General features: G+C 41.1%; 1 protein-coding gene across 1 annotated transcript in view; it reads right to left on the bottom strand.

The window, feature by feature from the left end:
- The window catches only part of ADAMTSL1 (ADAMTS like 1), a 475,524-nt gene that overhangs the window by 129,596 nt on the left and 320,805 nt on the right, over window positions 1-25,123 (bottom strand). The window contains exon 20 of the mRNA XM_024126824.3: window positions 12,995-13,122. Within this exon, the coding sequence (XP_023982592.1) occupies window positions 12,995-13,122 (128 nt within the window). The remainder of the gene's footprint in view (window positions 1-12,994; window positions 13,123-25,123) is intronic.

The raw sequence follows: 25,123 nt of genomic DNA, 5'->3' as shown, positions 1-25,123 counted from the left end.
GCAGCTCAATATAAAAGAAACAAACAACCCAAGCGAAAAATGGGCAGAAGACCTAAACAGACATTTCTCCAAAGAAGATATACAGATGGCCAAGAAGCAAATGAAAAGCTGCTCAACATCACTAATTATTAGAGAAATGCAAATCAAACTATAATGAGGTATCACCTCACACCAGTTAGAATGGCCATCATCAGAATATCTACAAGCAACAAATGCTGGAGAGGGTGTGGAGAAAAGGGAACCCTCCTGCACTGTTCGTGGGAATGTCAATTGATACAGCCACTATGGAGAACTGTATGGAGGTTCCTTAAAAAACTAAATATAGAATTACCATATGATCTAGCAATCCCACTACTGGGCATATACCCAGAGAAAACCATAATTCAAAAATATGCACTCGGGGGCTTCCCTGGTGGCGTGGTGGTTGGGAGTCTGCCTGCCGATGCAGGGGACATGGGTTCGTGCCCCAGTCCGGGAGGATCCCACGTGCCGTGGAGCGGCTGGGCCTGTGAGCCATGGCCGCTGGGCCTGCGCGTCCAGAGCCTGTGGTCCGCAATGGGAGAGGCCGCAGCAGTGAGAGGCCCGCGTACCGCGAAAAAAAAAAAAAAAGCACTCACCTCAATGTTCATTGCAGCACTATTTACAATAGCCAGGTCATGGAAGCGACCTAAATGCCCATCGACAGACAAATGGATAAAGAAGATGTGCTACCTATATAGAATTGAATATTACTCAGCCATAAAAAGGAATGAAATTGGGCCATTTGTTGAGATGTGGATGGATCTAGAGACTGTCATAGAGAGTGAAGTAAGTCAGAAAGAGAAAAACAAATATCGTATATTAACACATGTATGTGGAACCTAGAAAAATGGTACAGATGAACCAGTTTGCAGGTCAGAAGTTGAGACACAGATGTAGAGAACAAACGTATGGACACCAAGGGGGGGAAAGCCACAGGGGGATGGGGATGGTGGTGTGATGAACTGGGTAATTGGGATTGACATGTATACACTGATATGCATAAAATTGATGACTAATAAGAACCTGCTGTATAAAAAAATAAATAAAATCAAGTCCAAAAATTAAAAAAAAGACGTTACATATGTACCATACAATGGAATATTACTCAGCCATGAAAAACAATGAAATAATGCCATTTACGGTAACATGATTGTCCTAGAGATTATCATACTAAGTGAAGCAAGTCAGAGAAAGACAAATATCATCAAATGATATCAGTTGCATGTGGAATATTTAAAAAAAAAAGATACAAATGAACTTACTTACAAAACAGAAACAGACTCACAGACTTCAAAAACAAACTTATGGTTATCAAAGGGGAAACATGAAGGGTGGGAAGCATAAATTAGGTGTTTGGGATTAACATATACACACTATTATATATAAAATAGATAATCAACAAGGACCTATTATATATCACTGGGAACTCTACTCCATATTCTGTCATAACCTGCCTGGGAAAATAATTTGAAAAAGAATGGATATATGTATATGTATAACTGAATCACTTTGTGGTACACCAGAAACTAACACAATATTGTAAATCAAGAATACTCCAATATAAAATAAATTAAATTTAAAAAATTGAAAATAATAGAGAAAAAACTGGATTGTACTTCAAAGTCTTCAGAGGCTTACTGTTGAGGGAGAGGCAGTCTATTCTAGGAAGTGTGCATGTGCATTCACTCCCAAGGAGAATGAGAAGACTTATTGACGGTGACGGGGAAACTGGGCAATTTTGGAAACCATGACTGCAGGAGGCAGGTTTGAAGATGACCCAAGCACTCCGGGGAGGATGCAAAAATGGCAAATAGACCTGAGATTATGATTGCAGTGATTGTCAAAGTCTTCCTGGAGTACTGCTCAGATATGGATTCTGGGTTACTGTTCAGGAGGACTGAGCAGCAAAAGTGCATGATAAGTAATGGCAGCTCAATATAAAAGAAACAAACAACCCAAGCGAAAAATGGGCAGAAGACCTAAACAGACATTTCTCCAAAGAAGATATACAGATGGCCAAGAAGCAAATGAAAAGCTGCTCAACATCACTAATTATTAGAGAAATGCAAATCAAACTATAATGAGGTATCACCTCACACCAGTTAGAATGGCCATCATCAGAATATCTACAAGCAACAAATGCTGGAGAGGGTGTGGAGAAAAGGGAACCCTCCTGCACTGTTCGTGGGAATGTCAATTGATACAGCCACTATGGAGAACTGTATGGAGGTTCCTTAAAAAACTAAATATAGAATTACCATATGATCTAGCAATCCCACTACTGGGCATATACCCAGAGAAAACCATAATTCAAAAATATGCACTCGGGGGCTTCCCTGGTGGCGTGGTGGTTGGGAGTCTGCCTGCCGATGCAGGGGACATGGGTTCGTGCCCCAGTCCGGGAGGATCCCACGTGCCGTGGAGCGGCTGGGCCTGTGAGCCATGGCCGCTGGGCCTGCGCGTCCAGAGCCTGTGGTCCGCAATGGGAGAGGCCGCAGCAGTGAGAGGCCCGCGTACCGCGAAAAAAAAAAAAAAAGCACTCACCTCAATGTTCATTGCAGCACTATTTACAATAGCCAGGTCATGGAAGCGACCTAAATGCCCATCGACAGACAAATGGATAAAGAAGATGTGCTACCTATATAGAATTGAATATTACTCAGCCATAAAAAGGAATGAAATTGGGCCATTTGTTGAGATGTGGATGGATCTAGAGACTGTCATACAGAGTGAAGTAAGTCAGAAAGAGAAAAACAAATATCGTATATTAACACATGTATGTGGAACCTAGAAAAATGGTACAGATGAACCAGTTTGCAGGTCAGAAGTTGAGACACAGATGTAGAGAACAAACGTATGGACACCAAGGGGGGGAAAGCCACAGGGGGATGGGGATGGTGGTGTGATGAACTGGGTAATTGGGATTGACATGTATACACTGATATGCATAAAATTGATGACTAATAAGAACCTGCTGTATAAAAAAATAAATAAAATCAAGTCCAAAAATTAAAAAAAAGACGTTACATATGTACCATACAATGGAATATTACTCAGCCATGAAAAACAATGAAATAATGCCATTTACGGTAACATGATTGTCCTAGAGATTATCATACTAAGTGAAGCAAGTCAGAGAAAGACAAATATCATCAAATGATATCAGTTGCATGTGGAATATTTAAAAAAAAAAGATACAAATGAACTTACTTACAAAACAGAAACAGACTCACAGACTTCAAAAACAAACTTATGGTTATCAAAGGGGAAACATGAAGGGTGGGAAGCATAAATTAGGTGTTTGGGATTAACATATACACACTATTATATATAAAATAGATAATCAACAAGGACCTATTATATATCACTGGGAACTCTACTCCATATTCTGTCATAACCTGCCTGGGAAAATAATTTGAAAAAGAATGGATATATGTATATGTATAACTGAATCACTTTGTGGTACACCAGAAACTAACACAATATTGTAAATCAAGAATACTCCAATATAAAATAAATTAAATTTAAAAAATTGAAAATAATAGAGAAAAAACTGGATTGTACTTCAAAGTCTTCAGAGGCTTACTGTTGAGGGAGAGGCAGTCTATTCTAGGAAGTGTGCATGTGCATTCACTCCCAAGGAGAATGAGAAGACTTATTGACGGTGACGGGGAAACTGGGCAATTTTGGAAACCATGACTGCAGGAGGCAGGTTTGAAGATGACCCAAGCACTCCGGGGAGGATGCAAAAATGGCAAATAGACCTGAGATTATGATTGCAGTGATTGTCAAAGTCTTCCTGGAGTACTGCTCAGATATGGATTCTGGGTTACTGTTCAGGAGGACTGAGCAGCAAAAGTGCATGATAAGTAATGATGCCTGCAGGGGGCATGGGCATGAGAAGTGGTGCCTCCATGGCAGGTGTTCAGACTCCATCCCTCAATAGCTGAGTGGCCTTAGGCAAGTTATTTAGTCTCTCTGTGCCTTGGTTTTCTACTTCTACGGTTGCTGAGAGCAATAAGCACATTAATGCTTGTAAAACTGTAGGAATGATTCCTTAGCACAGCATGAAGTTTGGATAAATGTTAGCTATCATTGGCATTATCCTTGCTATGATACATGGAGAAAATGCTCTGAGGAGCAGCGTTGGGAACTTCTGATAAACCAAGAAAACACAAAGAAAGGACAAGTTTAAAGAAAGAAAGAGGAAAAAACAGGAAAGAGGAGAGAGAACAAATCTTTTAGTGAGAAGGAACTCAAGTGCTTCTATTTTGAAGAACTGTGAGGGTTTCAGGCTAAACAAGGAAGAAATTATTTAAATACTCCAGCTTCTCCTGAAACTGGTATCAGTCTCCGGACAGACAGAGCTTCAAGTCACACCGAGGCTGGTCTTGTTGGAGTCCCCAGAAAGTATCTACTTCCAGAGAAGTTGTGAAACAACGCATGCCAGGCTGACTTGCTGGTGCCCCCATGACTCTGTTCAAGAAAACCGTAATGAGATCCACAGGAGACCCAAATCTTAATTCAAGAGAAAAGTGAATAAGATAGTGACGCCCACTAATTAAAATATTTGAATATACAGCAATAAGGTGTTATAAATTTCACATACTTTCACCACCTAAAACTAAGCAAATTGTATTTAATCTAGATTTAATCCATGGATAATGCCTTGTAATCAGTGAGACTATGAAAGCAACACCTTAAGAAATGCTAGCCTCTGCTTACACTGCAACTATCACAGGTCTCTCAGAAGGGCCACTGGAGTGAAATCTGTGAAAACTCCCTGAAATGAGAATTCCCAGTTGACAAACTGAAGAACTCATGAGTCAGATGAAGTTTAAGGAACCACAATCAGTATGAACCTATGAAAACTTGTCTTATGAACCTATGAAAACTTTTCTAAAAATACCAACAACATCTTGTATATTTGAAATCAGTAATGATGGATCCTGACTATTAGTGGCCAGTTACTATCCCTTGCTGGCCAGAAGTTTTTCAGGATGTGGCTACCTGGCAATTTCAACAAGAGTTGCTTTGTTACAGATAATAGTCATATTAAAATGCATGATATTTTCTTTAGCCTGGTTCTCTTTCCAAGTGCCTTTCACATTTTATAGCTCAGGAAGTTTTAACTCCTTCCTGTCCTGCTGTCTCTCTTGCAAGGTCTCCTTCACTCCCACTTCCTGCCTCCTGAATCAGTGTTTGACCTTTTAGTCAACTCTACACCCTTTCTCCTCACCAGTCCACTGATACCTTTCCCTGTCATCTGTAATTTTTCCTAGATTTTATTGCAAAAGCTATCCTTCCTTTGCCATCTAGTGTTCTAGTCTCCCAAAGATAAAGGAAGTAAATGATAGAATTTGCAAATGTTAGAATTTCAAGTAAGGGGAGTTTAGAGCTGGTAGTGGTGGGTGGAGATTGCTGTACTTTATTTGTATGTAAGAGATTCATAGAACTTTTAGATCTAAAAAAAGACCCAAGTGTGCATCTATTTAAAACCTCTCTGTTTACAATAAGGACACAAGTTTATAGTTCTAAATCTGCTCTAAGTTTTGTAATGAGGCAAATACTTTCCCTAAAATCTTACCTATTCCATTGTTACAATAAGTTTCCTTTTTAGGAGTAGTAAAAAAATAAATATTTCTCTCCCATCCAAACCATGACATGGTTTTAGTGTAATCTAATAAAATAAATTATTACACTTTAGTAACACTCTTGACTATACCGGGAAATGAGGTGTAATATATGAGCAGAGAATATAGAAAATGGATGATTTAACCAGAGGGCACTGGTAGCCTCCAGGCTATGTGCAGACCACTGACATGTTTGGTCTGGAAAGAATTTTAAAAAAATTTTGAATTAGTGGGGCTCAGTAAAAAAGTGGAGAGATTAAAAACAAAAGGCATGTGTGTGCGAGTGTGTGCGTGTGTGTGCAGGCGTGTGTGTGTTTTGGTTTGGCTTATATGGAAAAATTGGAAGGTCTACCAACATTAGATTTGTGTTTTCCTTTGACATTAGTAAGATGAAAATGAGCTGTGCCCTTCAGACAGGGTGTGGTAGGCAGAATAATGCGCCACCCCCCCCAAAGCTGTCCACATTCTAATCCTTGGAATCTGTGACTATATTACATGACAAAAGGGAATTAAAGTTGCATTTCCCTGCAATTAAGGTTGCTAATGAACTGACCTTAAAATAGGGAGATTATCCTAGATTATTTAGGTGGGCCAGTCTAATCACTTGAGCTCTTAAAATTGAATGAGGGAGACTGAAGAGTTTGTCTGAGAGAGGCCACATGAGAAAGACTCAACCCCCAACTGCTAGCTTTGAAGATGGAGGAAGAGGGCCAAGGGCTAAGGAATGCAGCAGCCTCTAGAACCTGGGAATGACACTCAGTTAAAACAGGCACCATAGTCGTAGGTCGCAAAGACCTAAATTCTGCCAACAATCCAAATGGACAGGGAAAGCATTTTCTCCTGGAGTTTACAGAAAGGAGTGTACCCCATTGACACCTTGATTTTATCCTGGTGAGACTGTACTGGACTTCTGACCTACAGAACTGTAAGATAATATATTTGTGTTGTTTTAGGACTCTAGGCTTGTGGTAATTTGTTAGGGCAGCAATAAAAAACTAATACACAGGCCATATACACTGCCTTTATCACCAAAGTTACTATTCCAACAAAGAAGATATATAAACAACTAATAAGCACGTGAAAACATCGTTAGTCACTAGGGAAATGGAAATTAAAATCACAATGAATTATCACTTTACATCCATGAGTATGGCTGTAATTTAAAAAATAGACAGTAACAAGCATTGGTGAGGATGTGGAGAAACTGGAATCCTCATACACCGATGATGGAAATATAAAATGGGGCAGGTACTTTGGAACATAGTTGACAGTTTCTTAAAAAGTTAACCATACGTGTGCCACACAATCCAGCAATTCCACTTTTAGGTAGATATACCCAAGAGAAATGAAAACATGTCCACACAAAAACTTGCACATGAATGGTCACTGCAGCATTATTCATGACAGCCAAAAACTGGAAACAACCCAAATGTCCATCAACTGACAAACGGAAGATGTGGTGTATTCATACCATGGAATATTATTCCACCATGAAAAGGAATGCAGCATACTTGCCACAAAATGTGTGGATCCTGAACATATTATGCTAAGTCAGTAACAAAGGACCATGCATTACTCTATTTATTTGAAGTGTTTAGAATAGGCAGATCTATGAAGACAGACTATATTAGTAGTTCCCTAGGGCTGGAGGAAATAGGGGGATTGGGGAGTGATGGCTAAGAGGTGTGGAGTTTATTTGGGGATAATGAAAATGTTCTGAAATTGAGTGTGGTGATGAATGCACAACTCTGAATGTACTAAAAGCCACTGAATTGTGTACTTTAAATGGTTGACTTGTAGAGTATGTGAATTATACCTCCATGGAGTTTTTCAGCAAACAATAACCTTGGTTTGCTGTGATGGCTACACAACTTAAAAACTTTGCTAAAATATCACTGAATTGAACACTTACAATGGGTGAATATTATGGGATGTAAATTATACCTCAATAAAGCTGATAAAACAGTTTTAACCAAATTTAACCTTTTCTTGATGATTCAGGGTCCACACTGTGACTACTAATTAATTATCTTGCACGAAAAAATGAAAAGGACTTGGTATTTCTCCACCTTTGTGATTCTGTTTAGCTGGTGTGCCGTTGGTATCAATATTGCAGGGCCCTTAGGATCTAAGGAAGTGGGTAAGGCTTAGACTGCCCTTTCTTGCACATCCCCGGGCTGCATGGCTTCCTTCTCCTCCCTTGGTTCAATCACCATTCCCTAAAGATATTTTTGCCAATGCCAGCGTGTCAGGTTACTCAGGTTACTGCCATTACCTCTTCTGATTATTCAATTGAAGTTGACAACTCCCCAGGACACTAAGGCAGCAAGCGGGGCTGACCTAACTTATTTTGCATGTTCCACTGCAGAGTCCTAGACGAGGGACCCCATACCCAGTACAGCTGCATGATGTTGCAGCCTCTCCTAGAAACAACCAAGGATATGGTACCCACTACATGTCCAACCACCCATCCTTCCTTCATTCCATTGGACAGTTGTGGGAATTGCTTTTTCAGGATGTGAGATGGGTTAGCCTAGATCATTTGTACTTCCTTGTTTGTTTCCTCTAGTCTACTGGGGAGCAGAGTAAGTTGGGTTCTCCTGCTATACCCTCATCCATTCGACCTGAATTCTCTAAAAGCTAGGCCTCTTTAGTGGGCATGCTACACATCTATACATATTGAGGAAAACTTAAGGAACCTGGTTACCTGGTATTGTATTAGATAATGAAGTCCCTTGATGGCAGCTTGAATCAGTCAATGGCCATTACCCTGTTGCTCAGAGCGCCACTAGGAAGACAGCCAAACTTGTGTGCCTTTCCCTCTGATCTAGTACACTGGGGCAAACCTTCCTTTGTCGGTCTTTGCTGCTGGTGACAAACCCTTCTCTGAGCCTAACTCTCTATGAAGCAAAATCCTCCTCTGGTTAACAATGGCTGGATGAAAAATTCAGAAATGCCAATTTGAAATGACTTACGTTATGAAAGGCTTACAAAACTGCTCGTCTTTTATGGCAGTTACTAAATCATGAGGAGGGGGCAGAGAAAGAAGAATTTTTAAAAAACAACAACTGCCTTTTATTTTTATTTTCCCAGTGAGGTTTCTGTGATCTCTTTATTAGACACAATATGTGTCAGCTATTCAACTCATAAAAACTCAGAAAAACATGCCAGGAAAGGAGGAATATTTTCTGTCTCTCTTTTCCTGTGAAAACTTTGGATGAGCTCATCTGTGTTCTCTCCTTTCAATGAAAGATACACTCATCCTTCAGCCCCCATCTCCTTCTCATTTTCCATTGATGATGTCAAGCAGGCCTTACAGTATCTCTTTTGTGATCTTATAAAATCAATGACAACCAAAAACGTTTCCCTTATGGCTATGACCTCATCAATGGCTTACACCTGGACAAGCCCCATCTGCATTGGTAAGTAAAGCTCCCCTCCTCTGATCCAGACTGAAGCAATTTACCAGGAAACTACTGCTTTCCTTCAAAACGCTGCCTACACCATTCAGATCTGGAAGCCTTCTGAGCAGCTCTGGCTGAATGCTGAATCTGACTATTCAAGATGGCTCTCCAATCTTAGTGCCTGTCTTTGCACACACCAGAAACTCTTCTTTACCTGTGTTTATACCCTCACACAAAGTAATCAGTTCTTCAACATGTTAGGCATGTGACATTTTGGTGACATTCTTATACTCCTCCCTAGCCCCTGCTACCCTCCCCTCTCATTTACCTTCTGAGCAGTGAAACATGCATCCAATTAAGTCAGTTTAGGACAGAAGGGAATTTTGTGCCACTGGGTCTACCTGACTGTGAGTTTCTGGAGCCAGGGAAGTAGGTAGGGAAACATTAGCCATCTCCACGCTGAGACATACTCGCAAAGTACTCTCAAACCTTTGGGACTTAAAACATAAAATCAACACATACTGATGAGTTTGGAGAGAAGCAAAGGGCTCTAAAGACAATATCTTACAGGCTCAAACAGGGCAGGGCAAGGAAGGTTTGGTGTGTCTAAAACTAAATGGTGTTTATATGTTTAAGCAAAAACTGTGTAGAGAGTACCAATGGACCTACAATGAACCTAAGAAGAATTGACAACACACTCAACTCAGAGGATGGGGCAACTCAACAGGAGAGGTCCAATTATGGGCCAGGGAGGGTTCACCAGACCTCCCTTCCTCTGGCTCATGTGAAATGTTGCTTGGGTATCCACCTCCCTTGCTCTGGACCCAGGCACTCCAGCCGCTTTTCAGATAGCTAATTCAGCTTCCCCCTTGACATTGAGACACTGAGACATTAGAGTGAGGTGCTCTACAAAGGGTTTGTGAGCATTCTGGTCTCAGAAAAGGAATTTCCCCTACTGTAAAAATAACCTGGCTTTTGTTTTATCCTCACAATAATAATAAGAGCTAATGAGTATTGAGTGCTTGCTACATGCTAGGCATACTTATAAGCATTTTACATGATGAAGGTATTTAATCTCCACAAGAACCTTCTGAGTCAAACACTATTATTATCACCATATGACAAATAAAGAAACTGAGTCAGAGAGTATGAAGAAGCTGCTCAGGGTTATGTAGCTTGGATGTGACAGAGTCAGGATTCAAATCCAGACCATGAGGCTCCGGAGCCTGCAGGCTTAACTGCCATGCTATGCCTGCTCTTGTGAATTACTATGAACAAATTTCCCTGCATCTGGTTGATTCAGGTGCATAGGCAAGGCTAAAATCCACACATTTCTTATAAAATCATGGGGATACCTGAGTGCTTGAGCCTCAAGAAAAATCTTGTTTTTCCTTTTGGCCTACATTTATATTGAAGTCAAGGTCAAAAAACCAAAAAAAAAAAAAAAAAAAAAAAAACAGAAAAAACTGTTCAAAATCAGAAGCACTGAGATTTACCACGAGGATTTGATCACAAGTGAGCTGAATCAGCTCCTAAGTCCGTACTTGAAAATTTTCAGTGTGAAGACTTACAGTGGAAAATACGTGGAAGCAAAGTTGGGCTAATGTTTTACACATTTTAAAATTGTTTTCAGGATGCGTTTCATTTTAGGAGAGCTAGAGAAAGAAAAGGAAACATTTATTGAGTGTGAACTATGTGCCTGGCATTGAGCTAAGGGCTTTTTCACACGTGCAATCTTATTTAACCTCACAACAATCCTGTAAAATAGGATTAATTTCACTCTTACAGCTGAGAACAAAGACTCTGAGGTTATACACTCTGTTCAAGGTCACATGGTTAATGAACAGTATAACTGGTAATAAGATTTAGAAATGCGCCACATCTATCCCCTGCAAACCGCTGCCCCGCACCCATTTACGTTATATTTAGGTTGTATCTTATACGCCTATGCGGGGTACTTTTGAAGGAAACTGTAACTGTCTCTGCATTCGAGGTAGTCACGCATGCATCTATTGCCTTCACTAGTCTGTAAGCTTCACGAATCACAAAACCCGGGTCTAACTTGTTGCTCTTCGTCAGTAATACTTGGCAGAGGGTGTGGGTCACTTAAAACTGTGAGTGCAGACGTTGACACCAGGCTAGACGATAATCCCAGGTAAAGACACAAATACAGTCTGAAAACAGCGTATCCATTTTGGGCCTTACCTTTCAGAGGGACTGTTTGACAGATCTGCTAGCAGACCTGAACAAACCCCACCACTGAAGCCCATGGATGCAGCTTCCTAAGCCCTGGGTGTGGTGTGCGTGAACTACTTCATCACTCAGCTCCTTTTCTCCCTTTCCCCCGGTGCCTCTCTGGCTGCTCTCTTTCTTCCCTGGCTTTGAATATTTTGGCAGCCTCCAATAGCTCCTCTTCAAAGAGCTGAAGACAAGCCTGATGTTACAATTGCTTTGCTTAATTCCAGACAGGTTTCCGTGAATAGTATTAAATTCAGGTGAACAAAGGGTATTTAGTCTGTGACAGAGCTGAATCGTATCTGGATAAATATAAACGGGAGAGTTAATCCTGTAAGAGCCACTACTTGCCAGCAGTTGGAAGGGTGTCAGCAGTGCCCTGGCCAAGGCAGATGGGAGGGGGTAAGGCAGAAGAGAATTAACCAGACGGGTGCCGAGCATCTAGACTCTGTATAACGAAGAGGGGCATAAAGTTGTGAGCGGAATACATTAGGAGCAAAGCAAATGTTCTATTCACACACACACACAAATAGGCATTGATATCAGTCCGTAATCCACCCCAGGGCCCCTTAGCTCGCCTTATTCTTTGTTGACTTTCATCCTCTCTGCAAAGCGTCCCACTCAAGGTCCCTTCCCAGATCAGCCTTAGGTCATGGGGTAGATATACTGTTGCTAAACAGATATGCAAGCGAGTAGCATGTGTGACTGGAAAACAGTGTGACAACATAATCCCGGCGTGGACGGATGAGGTCAGTGTGGGGTGATGTCGGCTTTTCTAGCATCTACTCAATCATCTGATGGGAGCGGCAATGGAAAAGAATAAATACAAACACATGCAACACACCGCCACAAAGGCTGCGCGGCCCAGATCTGAGGAAAGGGAGTCTGGGTTGGTAGCATCAGTGGGGAGAAGGAGGAACAATGATCTGGGGGTTAGGAGACCTCAGTTCCCTTTTTCCCTGCCACCAGCTGAGCGGCTATGTGACCTCAGGTTGCCTGGCCTCTGAGAACTGAGGGCTCTGGTCTAGCTGGTATCTAAGGTCTCTTTCAGTTTCAAAGGCAAGGATCTGTCCTACGTAAGAGAGGTTTTATAAGAGTACCTTACTACGAGACCACAACCTCGGGAGGCATGGTACTCTGAATCGCAATTTTCTGAAGTTGCTATGTGTAGAATGGTTTGCCTAACCTCTATGGATAAAGGTGAAGTGTAGGCAGGTGTATTAGACCAAGAGGTTGAAATAAACAGTCACAGAGAAGAACACCTGTGCTCCAACCCACAGCCACAGAATTCCAACTACCCAGGTCTTAAAGTCTTCTTTGCAACAGGTGGATGGAGGAGAAATGAAAAGTTCATTCAATGATCTTAGGTCATGATTCATGTTCCCCAACAGGCTACTTACTTGTATACATCTCCTTTGCTCACGTTCGCTCTGCCTGGAGTATTTCCTGCATCTCTGTTTATCAAAATTCTACTCCAAGTCTAAGACCTCTCAGGTAGAGTGAAACTGCACCCTCTTTGGTTATCAGCACTTATTTCATTCTATCTCATATTACACTTTATCTCCATTTGATTACAATTACAGATTATAAACTTCTGGAGGCAGGGTATGGATCTCATTTATGTCTGTGTCCCTGGGCCTGCTTGGCACGTTGTAGGCACCGGTCAACAGTTTCTGAATTGAACAGGGATTTCCACGTTACCTGCTAATGTGACGGCAATGGAGACAGAGTCATATCCCAAGGCATTTGTGGCATTACAAGTGTAGAAACCCACATCAGCTTCCACGGGTGCCAGGATCTGTAAGGAATCATCTGGCTGTAGAAGAATCCTGGAGCAACAGAAAAGAAACGTAGGCCCGGTCAGGTCAGTTGACTCCTTTTTGGCATTGGATATTGGTAAAGCTGGAAGGAACCTCAAGGGTAGTCAGAACCCTGTTTTAACAACAGGCAGAAACCAGCCACAGTGACACTCAGGAAACCAGCCTCTCTTGCCACTTTGATGGGTGTGATTCTGTTAGCAAGCCCAAATAAGGAACTTTTGGATTGCTTATGCAGTTTGTTGATTACTTGGACTAAATGCTAACAGTTGGAGCAGGCAGCATATGTGTCCTGAATCCACATAACACACACACCGGGGGTGAGAGGAGATGCTAGAACGAATGCTGCAGATGGATTTGGGGAAGGCTTCTTCAGGAAAAGGCAAAGTTATAAAGGAGGAGTGGGGCTTGGCTGGATGGTGGAAAGTAGGCAGAGCTTCCAGATACGGAGAAAGGCATCTGTTAAGGCTTGGAGGTGGGAGAGAAGCAGCCAAATTGAATACTGACGGGAGGATCTTGATGCACACGTTTGAAGGAAATTGTATGTGTAACTGTATCTCAATTCTATTGCCTTCATTAGTCTGTAAATATCACTGGGCACAGAAATTAGACCTTATTTATTGTTTTATTTCCCGCAATGCTTGGCAGAGGGCTCTTTGTAGTGAAGGTGCCAGCAGAATGAAGGTAAAGCCTGCCCTTCAGGGCCATGGTAGAGAAAATTCCAGAATAATCACCACATAGTTCAGATACTTTACCTGAAAAGAATTATAAGAATCAAATTGTCAGTACCTTCCATGAGCCTCAGAATCCACTCCTCTCAGTCTACTATTTTTTTCTTTTCTAGATTCATGCCATTTCTAAGAACTACCTGTGACATGATGGCAGTTAAGTGGATTAATGTCTAGTGATGACTTGAAGCTGATGTCCTGATGAGGCTGATGATAACTGGAGTGTGTATGCAGAGGTGGGAAACTAGAAGGGTTCGGGGGAGGACTGGATGGGAACTTCAGAGATCCAGTGCCAGACCTGGCAGGGCCTTAGGTCAATAAATCATTCAATAGCACAGAAATGATTTAGTGGTGGCTTTGGGGTTCCTGCAGTCAGTCATTTCCATCTTTGTGATTATTTCCACCTCTCTGATTTCCAAAGGCTCCAAGAACTGTTCATCTAATATCATGTTAACATCCATCCAGAGGAAGAAAGTAGGTAAGGGGTCGTTTTTCAGGAAAGGGAAAAAAAATCATGAAAGGGTCAGGGAGCTCACAAGACTTAGTGGTGAAATTAAGACTAGGAGTCACATCTCCTGTCCCAGCAGCAGTCTCCCACTATACAATTCTTTGTCTTTACTATGTCTCTTGATGGGTCCTCTCCAGACTCTATGGTATTTGCAATTTGGTGCCACCTCTAGTCAGCTCTTAATTATTCTGAGGTGGGTGACCAGTCTGCCAATGAATCAGGCTTCCTCAGCTCTGCTTTTGGCCTTGGACCTGTTGCTTTGCTTTTTCTTACCTCCTCTTGGAGGAAAGGCAGGAGAGAGAAATAGCAAGGCTTACATCAATCATTCTTCAATTTGGCTATGTATGGGCAGTTCAGATAAAAATAGTGAAGGAAATAGAAAATCTCAGCTAAAGGGAAGTTTCTGGATGGTTTGTGTTTGATTCAGTGCCATTCCAGACCATCACCGCTATTACAGGGACAGTCTAGCTTCTGTGGCATTGAACTAGAGCTGAAATTTTGTGGGGGATGACAGAGAGGCTACGAGACATTGTGATAGAACTCATCCACCCATTCATTCACTCATTCACCCATGTTAGGTGTTTTCTCTCAAAGTCAACAATTACATACTAACTGCTTAGTTTATATCAAAGAGCTAATAAGAGAAAGATGATTATATAATTTGCTTATCTTTAGTAAGCCATACAATATTTTAAGTAATAATATCACTGTTGCTTTGTAGGAATCTTAATAGATGCATCATAGTATCATTGCTAAATCTTTTCAGGTGTTCAGACTGTTTTAGATTAAAAAAAAGAAACATTGATTTAATGATTTAAATCTTTATGATGTCCCAGGAACATGGATGCCTCCAAAAGAATTTCCAAACGGGAATATTGAAAGCAGGCTTAACCAAATTTCATTAGAACTGACAATTTTCGATGACTGAACTTAGTGGATCATTAATCAGTTTTACCATCCTCAAAAGGCAGGGATTAAGATTTGCTAAATTCCTAAGTCTGTTGGCATAGTTCCTTCCCTATCAGAGCCCTATCAGAAGGGGTTCTTGAAGTGAACATTTAGAGCACAAGACTAGAAGACAGGTCTTCTGAACTTGATTTTGTTTCTAAGTTTTACCATTGGCAAATCCCTTCTTCTTTCTACATTTCAGCTTATCACGTTCTAAACCCCAGTTGAAGTATGTTTTCTTATCCAGCAGAAGGAACAGTTAAAATGAGGTATATAAGGAAGCTGCAAACCACCTTTTGGTATTTCCAATGACCCTTCTGTTGGTAATGTTGGACACCCTGAATGAAGAATTAAATGTGAGGAAGGACAGGGGATGAAAAGGTTGTGAGGAAGAAAGGGAGAGGGGCTAACGATACTGGCCTATATCCCCCTGCCAGACAATTTATTAGCTCTCTATATTCAGATCATTTTTTATTCCCGTAGAACTACTGCACCTGCCTGATCTCATGCAGGGAGTTGTAAATCCCACTCCCACACTGGGCCTGACACATGTAACTTTTTAGGTGGTGGTTAGCTTTTATAGCTGCATCAGTTCCTCCAGGCACCGGTGCTACTGAGTGAGCCTTGATGCTTCCTGCCCGTATGAAGCCTGGAAAAGAATTCCCACAAAGTTGGTGAAGAGAAGGGGGGAGCTCCATCACACTGGGCACAAAGCCCTGAGGGTCTGAACTAGGATGGGCATAATGGGAATGGAAAACAAAGGAATCTAGATCTCAAAATTTAGCATTCATATATTCTTCTATTCCGTAAAATGCATACAAAGATAAAGAAGCTAAAATATTTGCCTTCATAAAACAGTCTTAAATATTGTCTTAAGTTAAAATCTACATGGGACAAAATCTGAATTTCTCATTTATTGTGTATACTTAGAAATTGTTTCTAGTCATAAAACTGAACTCTTTAGTTCAAGGAGGTACATAATTATTTGGTGTGAGAGTAGGGATTTGAAATAGGGTTTCTTGTTCCAGTACTTTTTTTTCCAATCTCTCAGGTCTTTAATATGCCCATAAAATTGGTAGATGGGAGTTTGGAGGCTGCCACTAGGGGGAGCAATACTTCTGGAGAGGCTTCCCATGCAGGACTCTCTAGGAAACATGACAAGGCAAAGGAAAGGGCTTGCTGGAGACTGAGGTTTGCTTTAGTCTCTCTATCTAGCCTGGCATCTAGTGAGAGAGATTCCTGGGGTAAAAACCATTTTCTTTGTATTTCAGGCATCAACTCTATTAATTTAACTTAATTTGTTGGTAGCTGACTTCTGTCAGCTTGAATTTAGGTTTCAAATTTGACAGGCCTGTTTTAGAATGCACAGGCACAGAAACATAGTGCTGCTTTCCAAACAAAACCAGAAAGATTTCTCAGGGTTGTTTTGGAATTTATGGAATTAGAGGATGAGGGGACATGGATTGGGGCATAATTAAGACATACATAGCAAATAGTACTGTGGTCATATTAGGTATATTAATACTCTCTGCTTTTCTCCCATACCCACAATCCCTTTTGGTTTACTGGGCTAAAACTTACGGCTTTATTTCTTTGGTCATTATTTTCAGCTAGAAAATGAAAGCACAGTTTTGCTTGTCTCGTGGCCTTTACTTGTAAGCTTCTTTGTGACAGCTTGTCTTCTCAAGCATTCTACAAATTAAGGACAACTTGAGAGAATACAGATAATTGTTTTAGTTACACAAGTGAAGCCCTTGTTGTCCAAATGAGTACGATATGGACAAAGTGCTCGTGGGCCATTCCTACCAAGCACAAGCTCCTTGTGGTGGAATTCGCTCCTCTGCATTTGCAACGCATAGTTAGAAGGTACTCTCATTTGAAAAGGAGGCCGCTCTGGGTGTCTAGAGGAAAGGCTCTAGCAATCCTGTGTGTGGGGTGGCATCATGATGCCTTCTAAATCCTTGGCTCAACAGTGACACCACTATCTTGTACAGGCCCACCTCTCAAAGTAATGTCCACAACCAACCATGTGAAACTGCGGTAGAGGGGAAGGCTTCCCGACTTCAGTCAAGAGACATAGACTCACATGGTGTTCTTGGGCAAGCCTTTCAGCTCTGCGAGCCTCTAAGTTCCTTCTGCAAATTGAGGATAACACCTCAGAGAGTTCTTGTGAGGATCAAATAAAGGAGTGAGCTTACTGTTTCTGAGGACCTATTTCTAAGAAAGTTCCTTACTGTTTTCTAAGTAAAAAAGTATCAGCTTAAGCATCAGATACATCTAGTAAATTAGTAATTTTTGATGGTACAGGTGTGGGTAACCTACATTACCATCTTGAAAGTCCTCCTTGGAATTTCCAGTTGTCAGAGGAAAATTTCAAGCTCTGGACACAGAAATACCCATTTGTTACATCGGCCATGATGTACCATCTCAGGCCTCTCACCTTAACAAATTATTCTTAAACCCATTTTAGGTCTCAACACACAACTAGAACATAAAAATTATAGGTACATCCTTTCTTTTTTTTTTTTTTTTTTTTTTTTTGTGGTATGCGGGCCTCCCTCTGCTGTGGCCTCTCCCGTCGCGGAGCACGCCGCTCCGCGGCATGTGGGATCCTCCCAGACCGGGGCGCGAACCCGGTTCCCCTGCATCGGCAGGCGGACGCGCAACCGCTGCGCCACCAGGGAAGCCCCATCCTTTCTTTTTAGAACAATGTCTTCCTCATCTTTTCAAACTTATCTGTCCCACATCCCAACATAAACTTGCCTTTCCATTCAAGATGGCCTCTTTGACTCTCCTTGTCATTAGTTTTGGACAGAGTTCATGTTCTTCCTCCTGTTGATCCTTCCAAATTCTCCCCATCCCTTAAGAGTAAGTTCAAGTTCAACCTCCTGTTACCACAGCCCACAAGAATCCCTTCCCTTCCTGATCTTCCAGGGTTGTTGTAAATTGTACTACAAAGCCCTTTCCATTCTACAACATCTCATTCCTTCAGTTAGATTGCAAATGAATACTTCAAGAGCTGGGACTCCTACTTCTTTTATAGTTATCTCTTCAGTATTCAGTATAGTGCTGGCATGCTGAATAAATACTTAATAAAGACTTATTTAGTGACCTTCAAAGCAATGGAGCTGAAAATGATCATTTTGACAATATAGCACAGTGGATAAGAGCACAGACTCCAGAGTCATGGTGACTGGGTCCCAACCCCAGCTGTACCACATAGAAGCTTTGTAACCTTGAATCAGTAATTTACTTCTCAGGGACACAGTTTTCTCATCTATAGAATGAGGAGAATTACTGCACCAATCTAGGGTTGTTGTGAATATTCTGCGTGAGTTCGGGTATTTCAAGAACATAGAAAAGTACTTGACATAGTAAATACTACAGAAGTGCAGGTTACTATTATTATTTGGTTGTTGTTGACATCACCATCGCCATCATCCTTCACTCTTCATGTCTGAACCCATGTATTCTGGAGGTTGTGAGGAGCTGCTTTGACATGGGTAAATGACTGAGAAATGTAGTGTTTCCAAGAAAAAAAACAGAAGTCAGGGCCATGGCCAGGTAGGTGGTAAGGCATTTGCCCTGTGAGAGAGCGGGGCATGGGCCACAGTGTGTTTACCTTGGTGGCAGCCCTGGGGATGGGAAAGAAGAGCAGAGGACTGAGGCCACATGGCACACTGGGTTGGCAACTGCCTCAATTCCATTCTTGACTCAGGAATCTCGGAATAAGGACAACTAGTTATTTCCATAACTGTTTTAACACTAGTAACCAAATACTGAAATCTTAGAACACTTAAACGAAAAAAAGTCAGAATTCTGCAATTGCAAAAAAAGTATAGAAATAAGAGTGAAAGAATAAGAATTGGAAAAAAGTGCACTTAGAAGCGAGTAAGTTAAGGGGTACTATGCAAAGAATGTCAGCTCCCAACTCCTAGGGGGACATGTTAAGGTCTTTTCCTTACCCTGAAACGCAGATTTTTTTTCTTTTTTCTGCTTAAGGATTCCTAAGATTAGGATAATCAAATCTACCACAAAGGGAGAGTGGGAACAGGTATCTAGTAGATAAGTGGACAAGTTTTATACAGTTTTATTCTATCATGTTACTAGATTGATATTATCATCGCATTTTAGAGAGGACGCAAAAGCTCAGAGAAGTTAAGTAGCTTGCTCAGCTGGTGCAGGGAATCAGGAATGGGGAATGACCTTTGACTTTTAAAAAAACTGACTCTATTCAAGCATCCGCTGGGGACTAATAGGAAGGCCTGTGGTTTGGCTTTATTTTGGGTTGGGGGTAAGTTGTGCGAAGATTTGTAGTTACTCAGGAAAATGGACAGTCACTAACAAGAACATTCTGGATTTTAAGTAGCTTGAAGCTGGAGGACAGAAAGAATGCTGTGAGAAGACGTCCTCTGCGAGCAAGAATTTTTTTCCAAAACCAAAAAATATAGTAGCCCAGAGACTTGCAAGGGAGAGCTTTGTTTTGTACAGATATTTTAGGAAACAGATTTGAGGTTCATGAAGAGTTCTGTATCACCATTTGGTGAGGGCAACTTTTTATTTAACCTTGGCTGTTTTTAATTTAATTGTAACTAAAAGTTATTTAATGCCGGAAGCTCCATGACTGCTCCAGGTGGAAGTATAGAAAACATTTTTGGAATGGGAAAGGTCACCTAACCACACACTCTTAACCCTGTCCTAATACTTTCTGCCAAACCCTTCAGCTTGCTTCTCTTAAGAAAATCATAAAGTCTTGAATTTGCTAATATGAGTAGTTCTATCTGCCTGCTGGGTAATTCATTTCAAATTACAGACCTCTGCATGAAATGACTCTGACTGGATTTCCTATTTACCTTGAATAGAGATCACCAAACTCCAGTCGGCTGCCACATGCTTTTGTAAATAAAGTTTTATTGGCATGCGGCCACAGCAGATTAAGAAATGTCTATGGCTGCTCTTATGCTACGTTGGCAGAATTGAGTGGTTGAGGCAGAGACGGGATTGCTGCAAAGCTAAAATGTTTACTATCCGGTCCTTTACAAGAAAAGTTTGCTGACCCTGACCCAGAACATGGAAGCACTTTCATTTCTGGTTTGTTTCAGGAACTTCCTCATTTATATGAAAATGTTAACCACTTTTTCAGAACTGCTATTTGCTAGGACCACTTTTCTAGGAAGAATAAATTAACTGCTAGGGGGATCTTTTGAGACCCTCTAGCTTTTCAGAGAGTAGAAAGTGGCTGGTTGTCACTGATTGTCTCTGGTTGTCACTGATGTCCTCTAATATTCTCTGCTGTCTGATTCATGCTAGTCATTTCTGTGACCTTGCATTGATCTTCTATACTTTTTTTTTTTTGGCTAAGTTTATGTATTTACTGGGATGGCTCCTTTTTCTCTGACTTGCTATTCTTACTCTTTTCAACAGGGAGAAACATTTGTCCTCCCCATTTCCTTTAGTTCTATAAAGGAAACAAGCCAAACCAAATTGAAACTGGTTTCTTCTTCCCTCCCTAACTGCCCAGCCTCCAGTTTTTATATTATCTACAAACTTGGAAACTGCATTTCATGTGCTTATGACTTTTACATATAGCATTATTCACAACTGTGGTTCTGAAATTGACCCTGGAGGCATTTTCCATCTGATTCTCTCCTCCATTCTAAGAAGTTTCCATTCGTGGATACTCTGCGTTGCCCAAGCTAAAGCCTTCCAAATACTCCTTAATTCATCTCCTACTCAACGCCACTTTGGAACACTGTCCAGAGCTTTCTGGGAAGTATAAACACTTAAAGCATACTGATTTCTCTCTCCTACCAGATCAGAAATGTCAGCAAAAAACTGTCAGTAGAGTATAAGCATCCTCTCCTGTTGTCTGGATTTAGGCTGATAATTCTCAATCACACTGTGTTTTCCTAGACAACTTTCTAGTGCTATTGTTTGAACAACTGCCCAGGGGTTCCTCAAAATAAGAGTAAAACTCCTAATTTTGTGACATCCTGGAAGACGGTGTGTTACACTGGTCTCATCTCTAAGTGACAATTATACTGTCAAATGTGTATCCACTGTGTGCCAGGCACTTTACAGATAATATTTCTGTTCTTCACTCCACTTTTCTGCAGGGTGGGTATGATCATTTTAACTAATGAGAAAACCAAGGTTCAGAGAGGTTAGACTTATGTGGATACTACGTGGTAGAACTAAGATGCTGTGATTCTAGCCTTCCTGTCCTCCACCACTGTCGATTGTCCCCAGGGTTAACTGATATACCATTAGGTTGCTCCTCTTGACCAAGGGGGTGGGGGAGTGAGGTGGGTGCACCCAGACACACAATAGAAAGAAGGTAGGGACCAGCTTAGGGATTAAAAGGCAGAAACTCCATGGCATTAGACTGTTCCCTAGGGTTCCATATAGATGGAATGACACCTGTGAGCTGCTTCTCCATCCCTATGAAGGAATCAATATTTTCTTCCAAGTATCTAGTTTCGTATTCTTCATTATGTTCATCTGCATTCCTTTGAAAAAACCCATAACTTTTAGGAAAGCCTTGTTTAAATGCTTTAAGACTTCTATCAGCTGAGCTATGAGGAGTATGTGACTACCAGCTCACTCTTGGACCAAAGGTGTTGTGTAGCAAGCAGGGACTTCCCGGGCAGGGAAGTGGGGCTATCAGCAGTGTTTAGATACTTCTCAGAGGATAGGATCAATCTTCATGCAGCTTTCCTTCCAAGTTTGGTAACCCAGCTCCCTGTGGCAATTTTGGAAAATCTGACTTTTCTATAAAGAAGTTAGCAGTGTCCTTGCAGGTATTGTTTCTGGAGTTTGTATTCCGATGTAAGAATACTGAACATATATATTTGTCCATAATGACATGAGCCTCCTGGTATTAGATGTGGGGAAGAGTTATTTACAAGATTCTTCAACTAGGGTTACCCCCTCTCCAAATGCAAATTCAGCTTTTGCCTGAATCTCAGCTCAAAATGTGGTGAAGAGTAGAAGGGCCTAGGAAGTGTTCAGTATTTATCAGAGTGACCAAAAAGCAAGAAACAGTTCAGCTTCATCTTGTTTGTGGTTGAGGTATCTAAGCACACACATACACAGGCCATCAACAATGTAAACATACACGGTTAGAGACACAAACACAGATGTGACAATTATGTTTATAAGTGCCTATTATGTGCCGAGCACTGTGCATCTTTACAGCTGGGGGTGTATATGTAAAGGTAGAGTGACCAAGAGAAGAAAAGGCTCTCCCTGAAACAGATGTGCCACAATAAAAACAAAAGCCTCACAAATTGGAAGCCAGCTGGCTAGAAGATAACATGTTAATTTATGCTAGGTCTAGCTGACCCCAATGGCTTCTTTCTAAAATACTGGCAAGCCCATGTATTCAACTAAGGTTAAAATCAGTACAAAGAAACAGGGTCCCTGGAGCCAGACTGAATCTAACATCTCTGTGCTTCAATTTGTAAACATTTGTAAAATTGGGATAGTAACCTCAAAGGGTTATTGTAAGAATAAATGGATACCTGTAAGATACTTAGAACAGCTTATAGCTCAAAGCAAGTGCTCAATAAATGTTAGCAATGATGGTGATGATGAGGAGGATTTATCCCTTGGCCTGGATGTAACGGGAGACAGGACACCATAAGAAATCTACTCTCGCACTTATTCACACTATAGCAGTACTTTGCAAATTGTACAGTCATGTGCCACAGAACCTCGGGGTTCCTGAAACTTCTCAAGGGGAGAACACGTGGGCAAGGTAGAAATGTTAAGCTGGGAGTGGGTACCACTGTGGAACTCCACCATAACTGCACGTTAGAGACTGGAAGTCCCGATTATGCAAAACCATGCAGACTGCTGTCTCCAGCCATTAGGAAACCTCCCTCCTCATCACTGGCATCCATCATTCTTTTCTTCCTTCCTTCATTCATCAGTTCATCATCTGTCTAGTGTCTATTATGTTCTTGGAATTGTGGAGAAAATAAGATACATTCTTAAACATTGGCCTTTGAAAAAGAGTAACATAATCAGGAAGGTAATACAGAAAAACAAATAACTAATTCTAATACACAGTGGTAGGGGAGAGATAGAGTATTACGCACAGGGTACCATGTGGGTTGCAGAGGGGGCCGTCTGACCTAGGCTTGCAGGGAAGGTTTCCTGTCAGGAAGGACAGGATTAGATAGACAAAGTGGGTTGGAAATTCCCAGGCAAATTTGTAAACAGCAAGTAAGTGGGTAACTCGGAAGGGCAGAGCTCAGTGGGGTGAAGTGAGGGGATTTGGTAAGAGATGAAGCAAGATGATAAAAGGCGTTGTATATCATGCTAGGGCATTTGGAACTTATCCTCAAGTGCTAGCTGGACATGAAAAGAATTTTAAGCCTGGGAGCAGCATGGACAATTTTGAAAGAAAGATGCTCTGGCAGTAGCATATCAACTGATCTGGGGCAGAAGTCACACACGTTTTCTGTAAAGGGACATATAGCAAATAGTTTAGGCTTTCAGGGCCACCTATGGTCTCTGTTGTATATTCTAGATTTTATTTGTTTTAATAACTCTTTAAAAATGAAAAGCCAAAACTTGCACAAGCCTCTTAGATAGCCTCATCCACCAGAGGGCAGAAAGCAGAAGCAAGCAGAACTACACTCCTGCAGCCTGTGGAACAAAAACCAATTTCACAGAAAGATAGACAAGTGAAAAGGCAGAGGGCTATGTACCAGATGAAGGAACAAGATAAAACCCCAGAAAAACAACTAAATGAAGTGGAGATAGGCAACATTCCAGAAAAAGAATTCAGAATAATGATAGTGAACATGATCCAACCTCGGAAAAAGAATGGAGGCAAAGATCAAGAAGATGCAAGAAATGTTTAACAAAGACCTAGAAGAATTAAAGAACAACAAACAGAGATGAACGATACAATAACTGAAAACTACACTAGAAGGAATCAATAGCAGAATAACTGAAAAGAAGAACGGATAAGTGACCTGGAAGACAGAATGGTGGAATTCACTGCTGCGGAACAGAATAAAGAAAAAAGAATGAAAAGAAAAGAGGACAGCCTAATAGACCCCTGGGACAACATTAGATGCAACAACATTCTCATTATAGGGGTCCCAGAAGGAGAAGAGACAGAGAAAAGACTAGAGAAAATATTTGAAGAGATTATAGTCGAAACCTTCCCTAACATGGGAAAGGAAATAGCCCCCCAAGTCCAGAAGCGCAGAGAGTCACATACAGAATAAACCCAAGGAGAAACATGCCGATACACATAGTATTCAAATTAGCAAAAATTAAAGACAAAGAAAAATTATTGAAAGCAGCAAGGGAAAAATGACAAATAACATACAAGGGAACTCCCATAAGTTTAACAGCTGATTTCTCAGCAGAAACTCTACAAACCAGAAGGAAGTGGCATAATATACTTAAAGTGATGAAAGGGAAGAACCTACATCCAAGATTACTCTACCTGGCAAAGATCTCATTCAGATTCAATGGAGAAATCAAAAGCTTTACAGATAACAGAAGCTTTAAATGACAAAATAGACCAGATAGATTTAATTGATATTTACAGGACATTCCATCCAAAAACAGCAGTTTACACTTTCTTCTCAACTGCGCACGGAACATTCTCCAGGATAGATCACATCCTGGGTCACAAATCAAGCCTCAGGAAATTCAAGAAAATTGAAATCACATCAAGCATCTTTTCTGACCACAACGCTATGGACTAGAAATGAATTACAGGGAAAAGAACATAAAAAACACAAACACATGGAAGCTAAACAATACGTTACTAAATAACCAAGAGATCACTGAAGAAATCAAA

This window comes from Physeter macrocephalus, chromosome 9 (genome assembly GCF_002837175.3).
Source record: "Physeter macrocephalus isolate SW-GA chromosome 9, ASM283717v5, whole genome shotgun sequence".
Taxonomy (NCBI): Eukaryota; Metazoa; Chordata; class Mammalia; order Artiodactyla; family Physeteridae; genus Physeter; species Physeter macrocephalus.
This window is presented reverse-complemented; position numbering and strand designations above follow the sequence as displayed.